Source organism: Martes martes (assembly GCF_963455335.1).
Source record: "Martes martes genome assembly, chromosome: 2".
Classification (NCBI taxonomy): Eukaryota; Metazoa; Chordata; class Mammalia; order Carnivora; family Mustelidae; genus Martes; species Martes martes.
In genome coordinates, this window is record NC_137889.1 from 19,222,706 (window position 1) to 19,244,835 (window position 22,130).

The 22,130-nt window shown below is 45.6% G+C and overlaps 1 protein-coding gene across 5 annotated transcripts in view; it reads right to left on the reverse strand.

Annotated features, from left to right (window-relative positions):
* Positions 1–6,250: 6,250 nt before the first annotated feature.
* Positions 6,251–22,130, reverse strand: part of LOC308338758 (rho GTPase-activating protein 7) — a 414,690-nt gene continuing 398,810 nt past the window's right edge. For all 5 annotated transcript variants that reach the window (XM_080797021.1, XM_080797023.1, XM_080797024.1 and 2 more), the window contains 10 exons: positions 19,886–21,306; positions 19,269–19,445; positions 16,244–16,403; positions 15,924–16,122; positions 14,010–14,223; positions 12,447–12,561; positions 11,624–11,842; positions 10,691–10,908; positions 9,557–9,730; positions 6,251–8,827 (listed from right to left, as the gene is read on the reverse strand). In XM_080797021.1, coding sequence (XP_080653147.1) covers positions 8,707–8,827; positions 9,557–9,730; positions 10,691–10,908; positions 11,624–11,842; positions 12,447–12,561; positions 14,010–14,223; positions 15,924–16,122; positions 16,244–16,403; positions 19,269–19,445; positions 19,886–21,306 — 3,018 coding nt within the window. In that variant the 3' untranslated portion in view covers positions 6,251–8,706. The remainder of the gene's footprint in view (positions 8,828–9,556; positions 9,731–10,690; positions 10,909–11,623; positions 11,843–12,446; positions 12,562–14,009; positions 14,224–15,923; positions 16,123–16,243; positions 16,404–19,268; positions 19,446–19,885; positions 21,307–22,130) is intronic.

Consider the following 22,130-nt stretch of genomic DNA (forward strand, 5'->3'; position numbering starts at 1 on the left):
CAAGCAGTTCAACTTTCTCTGCCTCCACGGCCGCATGGCCCCGAGGCTCTGACTCACCAAGATACTTTATTAGCCCGTCCCTCCTTGCCATCCCAGAGGAAGGCATGTTCCTGCCATTTTGAAGGCCACCCTTCCCCCAGCAAGGCCATGTTTTCCCCACCACAGAGGCACTTTGGTGTCCTCTGTGGACTCCTCCCCTCTCTGTTGGGGAACTTCCTTTGTCTTCAAACCTATATATTCACGCCCCTTAGTTCCTTCAAACCCAGCCTGTGTGCTCCTGAACTTCAGAAAAATTTCCCAATCTGCCTTCCCTGACTACCCGCCCCCACCCCGCCCCCCACTCCCCACCCCCATGGTTGTCTCCTTTACCGGCCCGACTTGCTGAGGGACTATTAGCTCTCGCTCCAGTGCCTTCCTACCTCCAGTAATATTGCTCTAGAACAATGTGGATAGTTCTCCTTGGCCAAAGCGGGCAAACGCTCAAGATCCCGGAGCTTCCCTAGCCAAGATAGGCTGAATATTGTCTGGTAATAGAAGCGAGAGAAACACAAAGTGACCTTTCTGCTTTGTACATTAAAGGGATCCTAAGAAACTAATGAAAAAAGTTGTTTTTACAGGTTTCTTTTGTTTTTTTGTGTGTGTGTGTGTTTTTTTTTTTTTTGGAGGGTATGGGGTGGAAGGGGAGGCACATGCCGGTATAAGAAATGACAGAAATGAAGGAAAGGACCGAGGGACACAGAGGGAAGAGCCCGTTTGGGAGGCCCGGGGAGGGCCCTGGAGTCAGGCTGGTTTGCGGGATTGAGAGAGAGAAGTCACAGGAGAGACAAGGAAGAAATATGGCCAGAGGGGAGCAGATCCACATGACCAGAGGGCAAGCAAAGGAAGAGGCCATGAAGTTAGGGTGAAAAGTGAAGTAAGAAGTGGCATTGCAGCAGTCAACATGAAAGAGTCTGGTTCTCTGGGTGACTCCCAAACCCAGAGGCAGAGGCAGAGGCAGGAGGGGCGGAGCCTGACTTCAGGACTTTAGCGAGTGTATTTCAGTAATTAGAAACGCTGCCTCAGTCCTTCTTTTGTTTGCTTCCTTCTCATACTGCTTCTTTCTTCTTTTGTTGCTTAAATGAGGCTTTTGTTTTATTTGGAGGCACTGGCCCTCCTAGTCCCTGATTTTATCTTCATTTGTGCTTTCCTTGGGATTAAGTTGGTTTAGGATCAGAGAAGACTAGAATGTGGATGACAGCAAATAAATGGAGTTAGTCTTCAAAATGGCTTTCCTATTCTGTTAGGTCTGCTGTGTTATGAAAAAGCAAAAATCACGAAAAATGGCCCCTGGTCCCTGGATGTCAGGCTGAACTCTCCATTGAAGTCATTCAGAAGGGGAGGTCATGGGTGGTCCTGTCGGATGTCTTGGGGTAGAAGGCCCAACGGGAGATGCCCACTGGTGGCACTGAGGCAGAGGTCAGTCTGACTCAGGAGTGTTTAGGTCAGGCATTAAGTCGGTTGAAAGCAAACCAACAAGCCAAGAAACCAACAGCTATACCATCAGTTTTCCTTCCCAGCCAAGTCATTTTGCTTCTGGAAATTTAGCATCTTCTCCTCTTTGCAGCAAGTGGCAGGAAAACGTATTCCATTTTCAGTGTTCTGGGTCTTGGAATAAAATATTCTCTATCTCTTTGAGATGTTGCAACATTTCACAGCATCCTAGGGGTTCAGATTTCCTTTGCTTTAATAATCTTTACAGACTGTGTGAACTTCAAAATAAGGCTCGGCTTCTCTTTGTTATTGGAAAAAATACATCCTATCAGCCAGCCCTAGAAGTCAGGAAAACTAGTTTCTCTGGAGCATGACATTAAATTCCCCATTTCCTTGATTAACTATCTCCTGTGCTAAGTGCTTGCTTGAGCAGGGTGAGGAAACTTCACTGAGCTTCCATGGGAGGGGTGGCTGGCCTTGGACCACAGTCTTTAGCCTAAAAAACCATCGTAAACTGCTCTTCTCTGAGAACACGCTCAGATCACAAACCATCCAAGTTATTTCCCACTTCTTTCTAAGAGGCTTCTGGCTTTGATCACCAGTTATACATAATACACATCTTTACTGAAAATAAGAAACAAAATAGATTATTTTAAGAAATTATACTGTTTAATATCACAGATCTTTGACAATTTTGGAGAAGGATAGAGCATGTTAAGAAATAGCCCTTTGAGGCAAAATGCTAGGAACGTTTGGCGAAGATCCTTGTCTTGGAGTTGTTACGACTGACCTTTGCACTCAGACATCCCACTGTTATCAAACCTGGATCAGGAACCCCTATTACTGGGGGATACCATGGGCTCTGACAGCTGTCACCAGGTGGCCAGTATCATCAACATGAAAGGAAGCCTGGACACCGGATTCGAGGAAACTGAGGGGACAGGCTCAGACCACGAAGGGACAACCGTTGTTTAGTCCCAACAGCAACATCAGTGAGGATGCCTTTGCTCGCAGCCGGCAGAGCAGAATAATCTGAATTAGTAAACATCCTTTCAGATCAGCTACATCTTTATCTTTGGTTTGGAAATGTACAAATACTCTAGCAGCAAAGGAAAGAGGTCAATCAGCTCAAGCTTGAGAAACTCAGAAGCCTGCCATGGGCTGGAAGAGACGCAGTTTGAGTCCCATGGAATTTTGAGTGAGTTATCTGAGCTGAAATGTGGCCAGGAAGATTTTAATAAATAATTAACTGTATTCCTTCCTTCTCTCTCCTCTCCTCTCCCCTCCCCTCCCCTCCTCTCCTCTTGCCCTCCCCCTTCTCCTTCCCCTCCTTCTCTTCCTTCCTTTTTAAAATAAGATTGTTATAGGTGGAAAAGAGAGATGGGAATTGGAAGTACTCTTTGATCTTTGAAATCAAACTTGCACTAACACAGTAGCCACTAGCTATCTGTAGTTATTTAAATTTAAACTGATACGAATTTTTTTTTTTAAAGATTTTATTTATTTGACAGAGATCACAAGTAGGCAGAGAGAGAAGAAGGGAAGCAGGCTCCCCACTGAGCAGAGAGCCTGATATGGGGCTTGATCCCAGGACCCTGGGATCATGACCTGAGCGGAAGGCAAAGGCTTTAACCCACTGAGCTACCCAGGCGCCCCTATATGGGGCTTGATCCCAGGACCCTGGGATCATGACCTGAGCGGAAGGCAAAGGCTTTAACCCACTGAGCTACCCAGGCGCCCCTAAACTGATACGAAATTTAAATGAAACTAAGCATTCAGCTCCTGGGTCACATGAGCCATTTGCAGTGCTCAACAACCACACAGGGCCGGTTAGCCCAGAGAGGGAAAATTTCCATCCATCCGGGCAGAATGTTCTGTTGTACAGGCTGCTGTAGAATGAGTTCCTTTGCAAATATTATATCGCTACTTTGTTTCTTTAAGCCTTCCCACTTCTTTGAGCTTCTTCATGTATAAAATGAGTCTAAAAGGCTTCCGTCAAAGGACTGCTGTGAAATTTAAATGTGACATTAACTGTGTGTAATGCACATATCCCAGTACCTAGCACATTATAAGCTTAGTACTAGGTAGTCCATTCAGACTTGAGCTAGACACACTTGGACTTGAAAGGTACCTGTAACCTACAAAGCTTTCTGAAAGTTTCCTTGGGAATTAGATTATTTTTACAGGATCAAATCACTCACCATGGTTGATGAGAGCCATTCTCTGAGTCCTAAAGAGAGGAAGGCTTTTTGCTTTCCAAAATGCTTTGTATCTTACTAGGAAAGAGAGAGAAAGAAATGAAAATCCCCTAAGAGGAGCAATGTTTCTAGACCTGAACTAATTTTTTTAAGTCCAATGAAATGAAAAATCTCTGCAAAGAACTGTTTATACTATAGGTGTCAACACAGCCTTGGGCCCAGACAGGCAAACCGCTGCTCTAATGGGAACTGTGTATACACAGCAAGGGTAATTACTTTGGGCTACAGCTGCCAACATGATTTAGCAAACTCCCTGCCTGCAAAGGACTGATCATCCCCTGGAGAATGGGCCCAAATTCATTGCAACTGCACAGACCTACATGAGCTCCCCCTGCCACAAGCTCTTTGAGGTCTTTTGTAATTTGCATTCCTTGGGCAAATGGAATTTAAATTCCTTAGGCAAATTTCATCCTGATGGAACACCAAGATGACATGCATGCCATGATCTCATTGTTGAGGATTTCTGCTTTATAATCATTAATGTATGCTTCAACAGGCAGGTGAGGTAAAGCATTTGGGTCCAATCCCACTTTGCTTTCATGAAAGCTCCTTTCCCTTTCACAAACCCTTGCTTTTCAAAGCACCTTCATGAAGATCTCAGTTGTACTTCATGGTAAGATTGTGTGTTGGGAAGGGCACAATGACATACTGCAGAAAGTCACAGGACCGGGGTTCTGGTCCTGGGCTGCACGTTGAGAAGCCTGTAGGCAGATGTTCCCCTTGTACAGCTGAAGCAAGGTGAGACCAGAGGGGTTAGACATGTTGCAATCAGAGCACGGATCTAATTGTTCTCCGTTTGCAGACGGGGGAGAACCTATCCTGTTTCACAGTGAGGCCCAAATGGAGTCTTTATAAGTTTCAAATGAGATATTCAACTTGCAAACAGAACTATAAATTCTTTCAAGCATTAACTTGGAGCCAAACTGCCTCATATGTATTTTTTTCCTACTTCATATCACCTTCAGCATCTCAGTTGTAGGGATTATTTGAGACCTGCATTAATGTGATTATTTTGCTATGAACCTTCATTTTCCTAGAGTTCTTCTCAATTCTGATGCTGGGGCCATGCAGATTGGTTGCTACGATGAGAAATTTACCTCCTGATTAGGGAAAGGTCAGCAAATGAAAGATGGTTGCAGCAGTGGATCTGGGCTGGAGTCTTGGCTCCTTCCCCTGGTTCTGGGTATCTTAATTGTCACTACCTCTCTAAGGTGTGTCCTTATTTTAGAATAATACTTGTGCTTCATGGGGTACATGTGAAGCTTAAATTAAATGTGAAAAGTGGACAGAAATAAGGACCCATGAATGATGTTGTAAAATCCTACACCTATCTATAGCCTTTGTCTCTCCCTGTACACACACACACCACACACACCTAACTCGTGATTTTAGAAAGCACTGATTAGGATCATCTTAATTTTTCTTTAGATTTTACTTTTCAAAAATCTCACTAGTCTTCAACAGCTCTGAAAGAAAAAAAATCTCTTAAAGAACCATCTGATTTTGTTTGTAGTTTCCAATTATTCTATCTATACTTTGGTGAGCAAGATGTTTCCAGTTTAATAACTGCCTTGAGTTTTGTTCCATTCTGATTGTAACACCCCCACCCCACCCCACAGGAACCTGTCCTCACAGCCAGTACACAGTGGATCATTTCCCTTAGTGTCTGTGAGCATTTAGTTCTGTTTTGGGAGGGTGAAGACATTTTGCCGTGTCTTCAGTACTGAGCGCAGTGTGAGGTAAACAGTAGGCATCGAATAACTGACTCAAGGAGCAGACAAAGAAAATGGGTAGCCTAACAAAGCCAACTGGACGTACAGTGGTGTCAGTAAGGCCATCTCCTTCCTCCCGGTAACCTTCGGCAGCCTGTCTGACAACTAAGGTTGTAGGTATTTCAGGCTTCAGACATAGGTTTGAATTTCTTTTTTTTCTTTTAAGATTTTACTTATTTGTTTGACGGAGAGCACACAAGCAGGGAGAGTGGCAGGCAGAGGGAGAAACCGGCTTCTTGCTGAGCAGAGTGTTGGACGTGGGGCTCGAGCCTTAGGACCCCAGGATCATGACCTGAGCCGAAGGCAAACTCTCAACCAACTGAGTCACCCAAGGGCCCTGTGCCTTATCTTATTTAGCTCTGAGGAAACCAGGTCTGGAAGTAGAGAAGACAAAACAACAACAACAACAAAATCCCAAAACAAACCTTTGGTCTCTGTGTGTCTTTTAAAAATTATTGCGGAGTTTGGTTTTTTCCCCTCTACTATGTCCAGACTGAGTGTCAGAATAAAACCTCTTCTGAAATGGTATCAATTTCTGAGAAACAACATTATGATTAAAACTCCATCACAAAGAACTCATTTAGAATCGGCATGGACAGCGCGTCTTCTCCAGCTTAAACATTCAGATTTCCTTGGGTTTAACCAGGTCCACTCTCTGCAATCGCAAAATGGGCAGTGATGCGCCGAAGTGCGGGCTCTGACTGACAGGTTCTCCCCTTTCTCAAATAACAGAAGCTGATTCAATGAGTTCCATTTAGCAAATAATAAATTTATTAGGTGCCTACAAGTACAAAACACTGAAAGCCGCTGTAGGGGATTATAAAGACGTGTAGAAGAGCCCTGCCCTCAAAGAGCTTACAATCTAGGTGATTAGTCACAATTAGTAAGTCGTGGCGATAGCACTCGAGGTGACTTACAGAGTTCCTGGAACATTCACATCCTTGGAGTTCTCCTGTTGTCAAACTGTAAGGAATCCTTTCCACAGGAAAGCTGAACAGTGGGAAAGAGACCTTTTGTGGACTTAAATGGTGACCTTGGCGTCGCTTCTGAGCATCCTTCTCTCGCTGGCTCCTTATTCTTGTAACTTTCTCAGCATCGTTTCCTAACGACCTTTGTTAGGAGAGAATCTCCACGCTTCCTGAACCTTCACCAGGGTTTCCTGTTTGTTAGTGAGTGGCTCAGTGGCAGTTTGGCCTTGGAATGATTTGCAGTCCAATTTTTCCTTCAGCAAATCTTTGGTTTTCATTTTAGTTGCTGCTATAACGATATGCGTTGCAATCTGTGGTTTTAAGAGTAGGCGTGAGATGCAATACACAGGAAAGCAGGCCAGACCTTTCCCTTACTTTAAACATTTAATAGTGCACTTACGGATTATATTCTGTACAGATATAGAGCAAGTTATAAACCTCTTTTTTTTTCACTTAGATTGTATTCACGTAAAGTGTATTTACATTAGGAAAAAAACAAAAGCCTTGAGGTACAAAACCCAAAAGAATATCTGAGGTATAAATACAAGTATATTTTAAATAATAATTTTTTAACATGCTTTATCTATGTTTGAAAGCACAGTGGACATGTATACATGTTTATCTTAATAGAATGGTATATACAACATACAATCTTACAAATCTGAAAGCTATTAAAATTGAATATACAAGTATATCTTCATGAGGAACACTGATATCCAAAATACTCAAATTTTAAAACTCTTATCTTCCCTTCCCCCACAAATTCTTCAAAGAACCTTTGAAATAACACTGACAACGGTAACTAGATTATAACAAAATAAAAATCCTTCTTACAACTCTCATTCATACGTTATGCACTTTTGATCCATACAAAATTCACTAATACTGTCCCATGAGTCAGTCTGTATGGTTACAGTGCAACCTGGACAAAGACCACCTACCCTTCCAAGAAACTGTGCTGGTGCTTTTTGGTTTTTTTCCCTATGATAACTATTTTCCTTTACCACTAAAATATAGTCCAAGGGCATCGTTATAAAGGAAAAAGAAAAAGAAATGTAGGGAAAATAAAGCAAAAAAAAAAGTTGCAAAACCAGAAAAACTGCTGAAAAGGACAAATCCAACAACTAAGCATGCGTAGCTTTCAGAAATGCCGTGAATAACAACAATCAGCACCTGTTAAATTTTAATGCCGTGGGTTAAATTTACAGGGATTTCCTTGGGATACACATAATTTCCTATGTTTTTGGTGTGTCCTCAAGAGTTTTGGTTATAAACATGAAAACGCAAAGCATTCCAACAGGTAAAACGTTCTGAGGCTTGATTCGGGAGTAGATGTTAAGAGTGTTGAGTTGTTTTATCTTGACTTATAAAACAAACATAAAAACCCCAAATGAAACTGCTTTGGAGCTAGTAAGTGTGGTGGTTGGGGGGAGGGGGTATCCCTGAACTAATTTATACTGGTTAAAAACTCTATCACTATTTGCAATCAGGTCTAAAGACAACTGTGTTTGAGAAGGGACACGGGAATCAACTGACTACAATAACTTTTAAGGAAAGAGGTTGGTTTAAAAAAAAAAAAAAGGAATGTGCTTAAGAACTTGGAGAAAAAAAAGTAAGTGAACAAGGGTGTTGGGTCCCCTTTCTGGATGGGTCCACGGGCAGTCAGAAATTCCAGGTTAAACTGAACCTGACGCATCAAAATCCTTCTCGGAGGCTCCCAGTGTACCAGACACCGCATCCAACGTTTACGTCTCTGCCATTCAACCAGCAACAAACACACATACACACACTCCTCTGTGCAAACCTTTCTTTGCTCATCTCAGTGAGAAACAGCTCGAAGAGGACCATCTACTCCAGTGGATACACCAGTCCCCCAACACGCTGCAAATACGACGACATAGGGACACAGATACCAGTATCGCAAGAGAATGAAGTATCTTCATTATTTTCCGTAACGTCTTTATAGTTTTGCTTCTCAGAAGCAATTTGAATAAGAATACTTTTTTTTTTCTTTTGCACAGTCTTATATATTCCAGTCAAGGTCTATAATCTAGACCTTCAACAAACAGGAAGCAGCTTTAAAAATGTCTTAAATCGCTACAGTTGATCCCCACACGCCAACTTAAGAGTTTTCTTAGTTTTTCAGGACTAGACTCAGAACCCAGTCTTCCAAGGACCGGCAAAGGGCGTCCAGAAACCAACGTCCGGACGGTGGACACAGCCACTTGGCTTCCGTAATCACCTAGATTTGGTGTCTTTGGTTTCAGTGTTCTGATTGCTGAAAGAGTCTCGGATCTTCACGACTTCAGCTGCACACAAATGTCCAAAAGATTTTGTGTACCACTCTGGCATGTGGCCCCTGCAATGGAAAGGAAAAGCAGATGGGTTCCCCACATTGGCAAGCACGGAGAGAAGCCGGACGGAGCTCTGAGTACACGTCCAAGTCTTGATCCAGAAGCCACGTAAGCAAAGATTACTCCTGGTAGTCCCAGGTAACCTCCTGGCACGGCCACTGCACTTTTGGAACCAGAAGTTCCTCAAGGAACAACTTACTGAGTACAGATGCTGAGTGACATTGTTCAAGGAAAGCTCGAGCATACAGAACAAAAACTGGTCACGCAGATGGTTGAAAATGTATCGAGACGTAAAGACTGTAAGTGAGAATTTAACCACTTTGTAAAGTTTTGAGAGGTTTATGTTTTGGCTGTATTGCGGAATTTCATTGAGTTTTCTGGTATGAGCACTCATTCGATTAACTACTGAAACATAGGTTTATCCATATATATTCAGATTTTCAAATACCTTTGAAAATAAAATGAGAATCATCTGCTTGCTAGCTCAAGCTCTCAGTTCCTATGGTTTTAAATGCATGGCAGAAGTGTTATTTCCATTTTCTCTAAGGGATCGAAATTAGAAAGTAGTCCCACAGAGACCAAGAAAGAGGAAGGGGTTACTTTATGAAAACTGCTCTTTAGGGAGCAGATAAGATACAATGATGTGTTCACGTAAGCCATTCTCTGTACCAGACAAAAAGTCTCATCTTCCTCCTGACCCTCACCATATCACAAAAAAGAGAACCAGAACCTACCTTAAATCAGCTCTGCACATGTAGGTGAGTTTGGACTTCCCTGACCCGCAGGGCTCGATCAGATACCTGGAGAGAAGCACATTGACTCGCACCCCTGCCACAGGGGCCCGGTCGTGATCCACGGACGTGAGTAAAAGGGCACATGCCCCCTTCGGTAAATTGGTCCTCCACGTTCTGTAGAGATAAAACCAGAGGGGATAAGATGGACTGTCCTAGAAGCCAAGCTGAAAATGGGCCCTGGTGTCAGAAGAGACAGCTGAGAGGCGGGAGCAGTTCCTGTGCTGTGTGACCCAGTCCTGGAGAGGTGGCTTCCTCTGAACCTTTCCAAGGGCTCTCGAAAGAGTAACTCCATACGGAGCCGCTACAGCGTGTTTATATTCACACACCAGTTCTCTGAAGGAGAACCAAGATAAAGCGGGACTGAAAACCATTTTTACATTTCACTAATGTACTAGCACATGGACATCCTTGCTCTGTTGGAAAGCTGTGGACTAATGATGTGCCATTTCCTCAAGGATTCTGGAATTCCTCGTTCGATACTGTCTCCAGAGAGTTTACAGATTATATACAGTTTGGCTTTAACCACAGCTCCCTTGGGACTTCACTGTTATTTCCTGGCTTATGCAGTCACTAGCTGTTTCTAGTGAGAAAATCTGTCCTAGAAGGGGCAAGGATCTGCTACCAAAGAGCATAGTCAATTGACTGTGCCTCTATTTATTGTATTTTTAAACATTTTTAAAGATTTTATTTACTTATTTGAGAGAGATTGAGAGAGCGTGAGCATGGAGAAGAGCAGAGGGAGAAGGACAAGCAGACTCTGTGTTAAGCACAGAGCCCGATGAGGGGATCGATCCCATGATCCGGAGATCCCAACCTGAGCCGAAATCCAGAGTTTGGATGCTTAACCAACTGAGCCACCCAGGTGCCCCGAATGCGCCTCTATTTCTGAGTTCGATTCCAAAAGCATTCTATTTTCAGGGATGAACACACTGTTGGCAGATATATAGATACATTTTCTGTATCTGGAAGGGTTCAACAGAAACATACCTTCTACTTCACGTAATTTTACCATTTTATCACATTCAGTGACACCAGGCGCATCCCTTCTACAGTGATCCATTTGGAAGCTCTTACCTCAAAACAACGTAGTCCCGGGCAGGATGGGGCGCCATACTGTTTTGGACATACTGGTAAATTTCAGTTTGGCTGTCCAGGATTTCAATCACTTTGGAATCCAACAGGTCTACGTCCCAGAGGTGCTGCTCTTTGAGTAGGCGCTTTAAGATTTCCTCAGGCATGGCGGGGACTTCGATGGTGGACCGCCAGAGCCTTAGAGGAGGTCCTTCGCTCACCTGAAGAGGATGTATTTTTCAGTGCTAAGACAACTCATACACACCTACACTTTGAAGGCATACTGCCAGCTGTATTTACAGTCACGTGTTTGCAGACTAATTATTACCTATATGCTGGTGTCCCTAGGTATATTCAGGAGCAGGCCAGAAAACCTGGCCTTTCACCAATTTTCTGGTCAAAATTATTAACATCTCTCTTCCTGGGACTCATATTAGGGTCAATGCAGTAAAACTAATGCATCCTAACGGCTGCATGGCCAATGGCCATTTAGATGCTCTCTACTTTTTATTTCTTTGCAAGGTGGTAGAGACAGGACCAAGAAATACTATCATGGGCCTATCATGCTAAGCCATACAAGCTGTCCCTACCCTCAGGGGGCTTTTCGTCCTAACAAGTTAATTTCTCCCCCAAGTAATCCGCACTCATTAAAGGGCCAAGAGAAGAGTGGCTGAGAATAGAGAAGTGTGCAAGGGGATTCGCCCAATACCTCGAGCCCAGGGAACTGTACTGTGATTCTGTGGAACCAAAGGATTTCAGAAAATGGTCTGGTTCCTCCAGCAAGTGTGAGATAACTATGATTCCTTGCTGACCTGGGCTTCTACTCTTACCTGGGGAACCTAATCACCTGGCTGGCCAGGTCTACAAGGTCTCACCTGTGGAACCTGAACCCTGACTGCTGGAACACAACAAGCTGACAATAGGGCCAAGACTTACCTTCTTATAGGACAGCTCGGCCTGCTCAGATGTGGAGTAGCTGACCCAGCCTTTAAACTTCTCCTTGACCTCTTTAAACAGGCTGTCCACACAGTCCTGGAGGAAGTGCTGGTAGTCAGCCGGTGCGTCGTGATGCAGGCGTCCCAGTGCTTCCAGAGTGAGGGGCTTCAGCTCCTGTTCCGTGTAGGAATTCCGACATCGACTCATCTCCTCAGGAACCTGTGGGGGATGTGGGAGACCAAAAGGAGGTGAGTGTGCCTGTACTTGTTCCCGATGACCATCAGTGGAAGGGGCGGTGCGAGGGCAACACACCAGGTTCTCGGACAGCGCGGGCCCTCCAACTGCTCTGTTTCCCGCACGGTGAGGGCTGGGCCTGCCCACCTCCCAGGGTATCGTGAGGCCATATCACCTTCATAGAGGTATCTAAAAAGCCTATTCTCATGTAGGGTGTTCTTCTGCTTTGGAAAGTCACAACAGGAGGGTAAATGACAAATGACGAATACCGAATACTGTGGTTTTTCCGTGGAGGAGGCTTTTCAGATACAGAATTTATTTCAGATCACTGGTTGCTTCTGCTTTCCAAGTCAGGGGTGTGGAGATAGGCAAATTTCATTCAACACATTAACTCTAATGAGCTTATACATTATAAAATAGAAAAGATGTTCTTAGAAAAGGAAAAAAAAAAAGACACTCTTGAGCTATATATATCATCTCCAGCTGCGGAAAGATCTTTTGGTAAGATGTAAACAAGCTGGGTGCCCAAGATTTGGTCCTAATGATTTACGTCACCCTCAACAAATAACAAAGCTGCCCAGCTTCTTACCTGGAAAAGCTTCTTGCACTCAGCAATCATATGGGCCAGACCCTGAGTGGCAGCGAGGTTTTCATTCAAATCTTTCTGATCTGGTTTGCCCAAACTTTGTTTTCTCTGCATTACCCTAAACAGAAGGCACAAGGGAGGTGAAGATTCAAATATTTACGTGTTTTTAATTAATGTGCTATTCTAGGAAACCCAAAGGAGAGGGAAAAAAAAACCATCTTGCTGGAGCCTACGTGTTACTAAGAGGTTCAGGAGAGCTTTACTTCGATCACTAAAATTCCTCAGTTTTATCAGCAAAGCACAAAAAAACATGAAAGGACGGTTTTCAGGGAGATCTAGGCTGTTTTAAGCCATCACATTAAACAGGTTCCTATTTAAATAGGGTGGCTTGGAAGGTGGGGACAAAGAAAGGCAGCTTCAAGGGGTGCATGGAGACGAGGCATATGTGGTAGTAAATAGTGTCACTATTCTTTACGGTTTGAATAAAATCCCCTCCTGAAGGCGAGGAGACCATCTATTGTTTCCTAGAGGTTGTCTTAATCTTAGCTGATCTCTCTTCTGCTCATCTCTAGTTCCCTATCCTATTGAAGATGGAATGCCTCAGCTCACGTGAGAATGAGATAAAAAGATATTTTAAGTACTGTATGCCTTTCAGAAGCAAAACTAACGTCACCTAGCACAACTAGGCCTCCGGCCTGTAGCGAAAGAGCAACCACCCAGTACCTATGGAGCTGAGGAAAAGGATAAGCGGGATGGGTCGGAGGTACACGGTCTAGTCCAGTGAGTGCCTCCTTTCTGACCTACTCCGCTGTGAGGCCCTTACGTGAGTGACGCCTTCACAGCAGTAAACAGTTCCAATGGGCTCGGCCATTTCCCCGTCAGATGTGGGCAGGTTACTTATTAAACTGACCCTCCCCGAGTTCCCTGCCAGGATCTTCACCTCCTCGATTTGTGACAAGGATTAAATGAGAGAATGAATGTCAAGGGTGTAGTCCGGTGTTTGGGTCAGAGTAAGTGCTGAGCAAATAACAGCCTTTGATACTTCCCAGATCCTCTGACTTCTTCAGCCACTCCCAGCTCACATACATCCAAAGAGAAGCTTTGCACACAATGGGCTTAGGCCAGGTCCTGGCTTTGAGGCTGTTATCCTTCCTTAGTTCTTTGAGACCCAGCTAACTGCCTTACAACTTCCAGCCCGCAGAAGCCTCAGTGGCAAGCACCTTATTTCCGTCCAGTTTTGAGATCAGGAAATCCACGTGATTTTAGGCTGGCAGAGAGTGTGATGGCAAGGTCACAGAGGTTGCCATGGAGGGTCAGGGCAAACACTTGCCAGGGCAAAGCACATACCCAAATCTAATTCTCAAAACCTGGTTGCCATGAAATTGTCTAGAAATTCACACCCCCAGGGCTGACCAGAAAGGAGGGCTGTGAAGGAAAGAGGCAAACTCCTATTTGCTTGCCTCAGGTGTGAATCCAGCAAACCCAGGGGGACAACTGAGAAGGAAAGGCAGGCCGCCCCGGTCCGAAGAACAGAGCATATGTGTGCGCATCTCGTTGGACCCGTACCTTGGAGAAGAATTCTCTCTCTTCAGAGTGTTGAGGTGGAAAAGGGAGGGCGCTAGGCACACAGCCAGGTTGGTGGGAGTCATCTGGTTTTCTTTTACAGCTGCTGTGACATCGCTCAAGAAATAAAGAAGCGTCTGTAGGACCTCCCGGTTCTCATCAGGTAGGAGCATAATGGCGGCCTTGATGGCCTGGAGGCGCTGGTCCTTGGGCACACCTGTACAACACCAGCATTTCCCCGGTCAGCTCAGCGCCTGTCCACGCACGTTGCCCACGCACGTTGCGAGGAAACGTCCCAAAGCAAACATCAGCCCCAAAGACCTCGCGCCCAGTACTGAACAAGCACTTGCAGAAAGTGTACTTGAGGTTAATATGGAAGAAACTAGGGACCGCCACCAGCGTCACTAGCCTCAAGTATTTCCTGTCTGTGGAGGAGTTGAAAATTTTTCAACACCTACAATGCCAATATCCTCCCCTAAATCCACCCCGGAGTTCAACTCCAGATATGTTCTTTGGGTTTACAGAAATTAGTTCTCCTTTTCTAAGTATTTTTTTAAGAAATCCCTAGTTTACCATTCTCGATTACTGAAAACATTACACACATTTATACTTTGGTTTAGTCTCAGTGAAAAATCATATTTAAGATATGTACAAAGGAATAAAAACTTTCTCTCAGCCTTGACACAAAATGCTCAGTATCTCTGGGGACTTTCCAGAATTATAACTGATCTGCTCATTCGTAAAATGCGGAAAGGAAGTTGCTAAAACACTCAGCTGAAACAACAGCTATTTTTCTAGTAATTTCTTTAAGTTTTGGAAAGCATACTGAGAAACGAGTATAAAAATATATGCTTGAGAAACAAGCCAGTAAAATAACATACTGGGCCCAACCTTCAGGTCTCCTTTACTAGGCAAATCTGTCTTTTAAGAGGCATGTGGTGGAAAAATCAAGTCACTCAAGTCCAGCTCCATAGTACAAACTGATTAAAACAGCTCCATGGTTACAGTACATAACAAATACCTTGGTGGGGAAAATGTGACCTGTGTTTTCATAAAATCTGAAAGGATGAAACAAATAATGAAATAATCCAGATCAGCTCCATTTCTCATAAAATAAAGTCCAATGCGCTGGTTTAAAGACAATTTGAGCACGAAGAGAGAAGCTGCTTTTCTATTACATCGCTGTAACACCACACTGAGCCAAGAAAAACACGGGGCTGTAAATGCTATAATCCTGATCTTGATCATTAATTTAGACAACTGTTTGCTTTAAGCTTTACTTAAAAGTGAGAAGGGCATGGGTATTGTTTTCCCAAGTATTTCTGGCAGAAGCGGAGATGAATAACAGAAAAAGATTATTTATTCATTTTACAGCAAGATAAAACACACAGACACCTGTGAAGTTTTAAACACAACAGGCCCTGCTAGAGAGGTGTGAATCAACAGAAATATCTTGGTACCTGCTCTTCTAAGCATCTTGGATGACACTGTTCTAGAAGCAAATGAAAGTGGGAGCACCTGGGAGGCTCAGTGGGTTAAGAGTGTGACTCTTGATTTTGGCTCAAGTCATGATCTCAGGGTCATGAGATCGAGCCTGACATTGGGCTCTGCACTTGGCATGGAGCCTCCTGAAGAATCAGTCTTTCTCTCTCCCTCTGCCCCAATCCCCCCAAAAGAATGTAAGAATGTGTAATTGCACCAGTAATTAGAGAACGATAAGGGAAATTTGTTTTTTCATTATTCAACAGGTATACAGAAACCTGTTCCACAAACAAGGAGAAAAGGAAGAAACCGGTGACACAAATATCGAAGAGGTCATCGTGCGGGTCCCAAAGAACGGCATGAAAGGAAGCCACAGGTTTCAGCTGGTCCCACTTTTCCCCAAGGCTGACAACGTGGAGATCAAAGAACACTTACACTGATAGATCTGCAGAAAGGTTTCTGAGAGTTTGTTCGTCATTAATGGCTCAGGAAGGTCTCGAAAATACTGCTTCAGCATGTCTGCCACATCATAAGCGGATTGGCCCTCATAGCTGACACAGTCTATGGCACTTTCATTCATCTGACGCAGAGCCTGAATCCGGGATTTGACACCAGATTTTCTGAAGAGCCCAACCTGTAGGAAGAAAAACATGACACGTCAGCATAGAAGCAGCATTTCCACAGCAGAATTACAGAAAGGAAGCCTGAGTCCGAGGCTCACCAGTCCCACGGGCCCCGCGCAGAGCGGTCCTCACCTGCTCCAAGCAGTGGTTGCGGAGGTAGCGCATGGCCTGCTGGATGCTCTGGGGCAGGGGCTGTCCCGTGCGCTGCACATTGACCGTCAGAGGGACCCCGAACACGTTCCGGTCCTTGTAGTCTGGAACCTTGATCCTCTTCATGAACTTGGGCACCGCCCTATTTAAAGACCAGTTGTGGGGGTGGGGAGAGAGGTTTATTTGTTTATACGCCTTTATCCATCTTTGCAGGGAAACCCTCTGGGCTTTAGATCTGTGCTAATAAGGTGGCTATTTAAATAAAATTACAAATTTACTTCCTCAGTTGTACTGGCCACAGTTCAAGCGCTCACGAGCCATCTGTGGCCAGTAGCTACCAGAGGAGCGAATATAGAACATTTCCACTATCCCAGACAGTTCCGTGGGACAGGGCTATTCTGGATCTTCTGAGAGCTGGGGGCTATGAGACCCAGGAACATTTTCTCTGCTGGGGATTCTCTTTCCACTATAACCTCTGAGAACTGGATCTATATTCTTAAGGGAGCCGATGGGCTTCCTTACAAAATGGCAGCACAGGAAGGACGAGAAACAGAAAACATTCAGGACCCTAACAAGGCACTTCATGACAATTTGAAAAACATGCTCCTGTCCGTCCTATAAATGGATAAGAATCATTTCTATGTTTTTGATGAGTTTCAAAGCATTTAAGGTATAAAAGGATCATGTAATGCTGGATGAGGAAATAGCAGATGCGTGGTGTTGGTCCAACATAATGAAAACCAACTCCACAGCTCAACAGTGGGGGCCAAGCTAATGACCCGAAGTCAAAATAAATCCTCCTGCTGATGACCCCGGAGAGTATAACATCTTTAGGTTTCTAAAGGAAGATGGAAAAGAACAATGAAGGTTTTGTGAGCCTCCGCCAGGCTCCCCGGAGTCCTAAAACCAGGTCCAGCCCCAGCAGTAAATGGAGCAGCAGGAAACCGATGTCATGCATTTAATGCTGTCAAGCAGAAATTTCAGCTCTACAAGTGACCTCTCTAAATGGGACAAGAAAGGGCAAGGCCGAACAGGAAAAAAACTTTGCGTAGAATTTCTCCCTCTTCCACGGATCCCACAATGCGAGGCTTTTACATTTGGTTTTGACTCACTGGAAAAACTGACCAGAACCCGAAAAGTATTACGGACTTTCAGATTCTTGAGGGTTTGGTGGGAAGGGGGTGGGCAACTCAGAAGCGGGAATGTAAAATATGTATTTTTAAACAGCCAGCAGGGAAAGCCAGGCTCTGAGCACAGAGGAACACTGCAGAAGACAGGCTGCTTTGCCTGCTGAGGGCTTCCCTGCAGCCATGACACATTACCGTTTAGAGCCCTATGAAAGGTAAGACTAAAGCGCAGAGCCAAATTTGTATTTCCATACAGTTAAGTATATGGTATCACAGCTCTAAGTGTGTATAATACTCGCTTTGTCGGGGGAGAAAAGCCTGGTGGCGGAATGTGCAAAGAACACATTACGATCTCCACCGAGAATCCGAAGCATGTGGGGATAAACCGGTCAATACTTATTTCTGTCATTCAGAACAAACAACTTCTGTATTTAGCGAGGCTCACATAATAACAGCCTTTGAACGGGAGATGCTTTGATGCTGAAGTCAAACTCACTACGAGTCCTGAGGAGAGAGAGAACACTGCTGACTCTCCTGGGTACCTCTGGCCGCTACTAAGAGAAACGGGCTGCTTCTGTTTTTATAAAAAGCAGATTGTGCAACTGGGACGATAAACACTCAGATGAGTGAAAAGGCTGAAGGATACCTTGCAGACACTGAGATGCACTTGGATGTCAATCTGGGGGGAGGTGTCTGCTTCGCACTGACAGCAGAGAACTTAAGGTATGCACGTATCAGGTCCCATGCATGACCCACGCGGCCTAGTGGTCTCCAGCTGTGCTGTATATGCCAAGGGCCATATTCTTTTTCCTTTTTTTTTTTTTTAAAGATTGTATTTATTTATTTGACAGAGATCACAAGTAGGCAGAGAGAGAGAGAGAGAGAGAGAGAGAGAGAAGGAAGCAGGCTCCCTGTCGAGCAGAGAGCCCGATGCGGGGCTAGATCCCAGGACCCTGGGATCCCAGGACCTGAGCTGAAACAGAGGCTTTAACCCACTGAGCCACCCAGGTGCCCCCAAGGGCCGTATTCTTGCAAGTATGACGAACACCTGATGTTCATCTGATGAATTTTACCTTCACGTATACTTTAGTCTACACTATCTCAGAGCAGCGGATCCCTTGTGTTTATTATTCGTTGTTTAAGAGTCTCTGTTAGAAAAAACATAACCTGAATTTTTTAGCACAGGTAGATTTTTTTGAGCGATGCTTCAAATATTTACATCAAAAATGATTTCTAAAAACATACACGAAGAGGGTTATAAGGCCAGATGCTGTAAATGTCGAATGTTTCAAAGTTGGTCTCAATATCCTACGATATGAACAAAATTTTTCTTTCCTTCTTTCCAGAAGTATGATCTGATACTGTACATATATTTACCTATGGTGGGTTATTTCTTTTTTTTTCTTAAGATTTATTTATTTTAGAAAGGGGGGAGGGGGAGAGGGAGAGAGAATCCTTAAGCAGACTCCCTGCTGATCGCGGAGCCCAATGAGGGGTTGGATCTCACGATCCTGAGATCATGACCTGAGCCAAAATCAAGAGTCGGACGCTTACTCTACTGAGCCACCCAGGCACCCTGGTGGGTTCTGCCTAAGCCTGGGAAGAAGGCAGCTCCACAGTGTGAGAGAGTCACCCCAACAACCAGCGATTTGTCAATCAGAGAGCTGAAGCTCACTCAAGCAATCCCACCGCTTTTTCCCTAAAGTGCAACCGGCTTGAGCAGTTATCAAATAGGGCCTCAAGAATGCAGACATTAAATTCGGGTGACCGTCTAAAGGTATCCATAAAGGATAGAACTGTTACATACTCGGAGTTGGGACAGCTTCAAGGAACTGACCCCAAACCCCTCCAGTAGTTGACTGAGCACAGTTAACCCTTACCAGCTAAAGCCATGCTTATTAGAAGGTGTGTATTTCTCCAGCAGGGCGGTTAACTTTAGGAGCGAGTATTTCTGCAGCAGGTTCATCTGGGCCACCGACTGGCAGTTAATCTGCAGAGACACGGAGTTTAAGCTCGGCCGATGGGAGCTCTGGAAGCTGTGCCATCTGAGCCTGTGCCTGCAGGAGGAGAGTGGGGGAGGGAGTGAGTACAAGGGCTCGTCAACAGGTAGATGCCAAATTGGCAGTGGCTGCTCGCTGGTGTCTTGTCCTAGGAACAGAGAGGACTCAACTTCCATCCCATTCTTTCCCCTCCCCCACTGGGGTAAAATACACCACTGCCAAGTGTACAGTTCAGAGGCCTTGGACACCTTCACACTGTTGTGTAAGTGTCACCAGCAGTCACCCCCAGGACTTACATCCTCCTTCCTGACTGAAACGCTGTACCCGCTAAACAGTCTCTATGCGTTTTAGATGTTCAGATCTCCTGGTCTATCACTTTTCTTGGGAATCCACAGGGCTACGAATGCCACACCTGACCCCATTTCCCCCACACAAGGGCGGAAGCAGTCCCTCCCCACCCCCCTCCCCCAACCTCCAGAGGGAAGCAAAGGTCTTACCTATTGGACCTGGTCAGGGAGGCCCCAACCCCAGAATCCCTCCTTTCCGGGATGTCCGAGGGCTCTTCGGGTTCATTCAGTGAGTTGCCTGTACTGTCCAGGTCACTGGGCGTGGCTCGGTCGTGGTCCACATCCAGGTGTATCTGCTTAGGAGAGGAGGGGCACGGAGAGACCGAGTCCAGAGCTGAGTCCGAGTCTCCCTCATCTGAAAACTTCTCCGACCACTGATTGACTATCCTCTGCATGCCCTTCACGTGGTAGAGGATGTCATCCAGCTCCGGGAAGATGTCCTCGTTCTCCAGGTCGGCCAGGTCCCCCGAACTAGAATAGAGGATGGAGCCCGGCACGTTGTCATAGATACTCAGGCGGCTGCTCATGGAGCTGGAGGAATTACGTCTCTTGAGCTCCTTGGGGCTGTCGCTGTTCTCCCTCCTCAGGCTGATGTGGCCGGGGCCGTGGAAGCTTCCGGTCCTCCAGTTCACGGAGCTGTTATTCCCCAAGGCAGAGAAACTGCCATTGGAGAGGGCTTTGGGGAAAGTGCCAGGCTTATGATCTTCCGGAATGTAGAACACTGTGTCCTCCGGGTAGCTCTCGCGGTTCCTAAAGTTCTGTTCCATAATGTTGTTGAATGTGGACTGATTGAACGGATCAAAGCCCTCTAAGTACATGCCCACCCGCTTGCTGCAGGCGCTGAGGCTCCGGGTCCTAGTGACCGGGCTGGGCGTGCTCACGGCGCTGCTGGTCTCCGACTGGCTGCTGCTGCTACTGGTCTGCGTGGAGTTGGACACGCTCCGCTTGCGCACCGCGGGCACGTTGATGTGGTTGCCATTGAGCGCAGAGATCTCCACGCAGTTCAGCTGCTTCAGCTTCTCCTCGTCCATCCCCTCCTGCAGAATGGGCCCGCTGATGATCAGCCCCAGCTTGGAAGGCGCCTTGGGCTTGCCGTGGTGCGAGCCCTTGAGCTTCAGGCTCTCCATGCGTTTCAGCAGGCTGCGCGTCTTGGACTTGGCGTTCTTTTCGTGGCCCTTCATGCCAAAGCTGAAGCTGGACAGCTCCTTGGGAGAGGGCAGGCTGCAGAAGGAGTCGTCGTGGCCCACTAAGTGGCCGGAGGAACAGACACTGATGACTGAGTTCGTGCGGGGTGTTGCTGTGTCCCCAGCGCGGGGCGCATGCACGGGGAGGCTGCCTGTGCTGCTGAGGCTGAGGACCGAAGCCACCTCCTGGCGCTCGCTGAGGTCCGTCAGCATGCTTTCATGGCTCGCCGCGCTCTTCAGGGGGGTGTCATCGGGGGTCCCAGGGGCCGGGTCCTGCTTTGAAGAAAAGACATCAAACTCTTCCAGCCGGGACCACCTCTTGCTGTCCCTCTGGAAAGTCCATTTGCCGCTTATTGCACAAGGCTCGTCCTCGTCCGAGTCCTCACTCTGCAAGGACAGAATGGAGGCATTCATCACTGGGACCGGCGGACAGCAGGGAGCAGGATGCGTGCCCGGGCCGGAGGCCCAGGACGCGGCTCATAATATGCCACTGGTGTCAATTCCCCCTTTGTATCTTTATTTTATTATGTGTTATTATTTGATTGGATGATGATTTTATTATTTTTTTACATTACAAAGATGTACCTCAGGATTTTAACAGGAAAAAGCCTGCCTGGGTGTTTCAGGCTAAATAAGAGTTATTTTGTAGAAACTGCTGGACCTAAGGCTGTTCTTTAATGGCTCACAGAGGAAACCTCTTGAGATCTGTGAAAATTCCAGGCATGCAAAATATTTTGAACTGGAGTCAGCAACGGGTAGGACTCCCTCTGCTCTGCCTCCAGCTCTGCGGTCTGTTGATAGCATGTGTTTATAGTCTCTTTTGCAATTAAAAAAAGGTAGTCTTCAAACCCTTAAGAAGAATGCTAACCAGAATCTGTTGCCACCCTAAGAGTGTACAACATCTCCTAACAGAGTGAAGACACCAAGCAAGTGGATAAGCCGCCACAATTTTTCAGTCTGACACTTTTCAGCTTCTTACCTGGTCTTTTTTGTTCCCTCCCCGATCAGATACGGGGTGGGGAACTAACACCACACGTGTCCTGTGAAGTTTCAACCTCAGACATGCTCCAGGCAATTTAACAAGGCTCCACAAATACCCAGTCCTGACAGTATGGAACATTCGAAAACATGAAGTAACATCGTTGCTAACTCTGCCTGATTTACGGGTGGGACTCTGGGTTATGCTGCATCACAGGCTACTGCATTTGAGC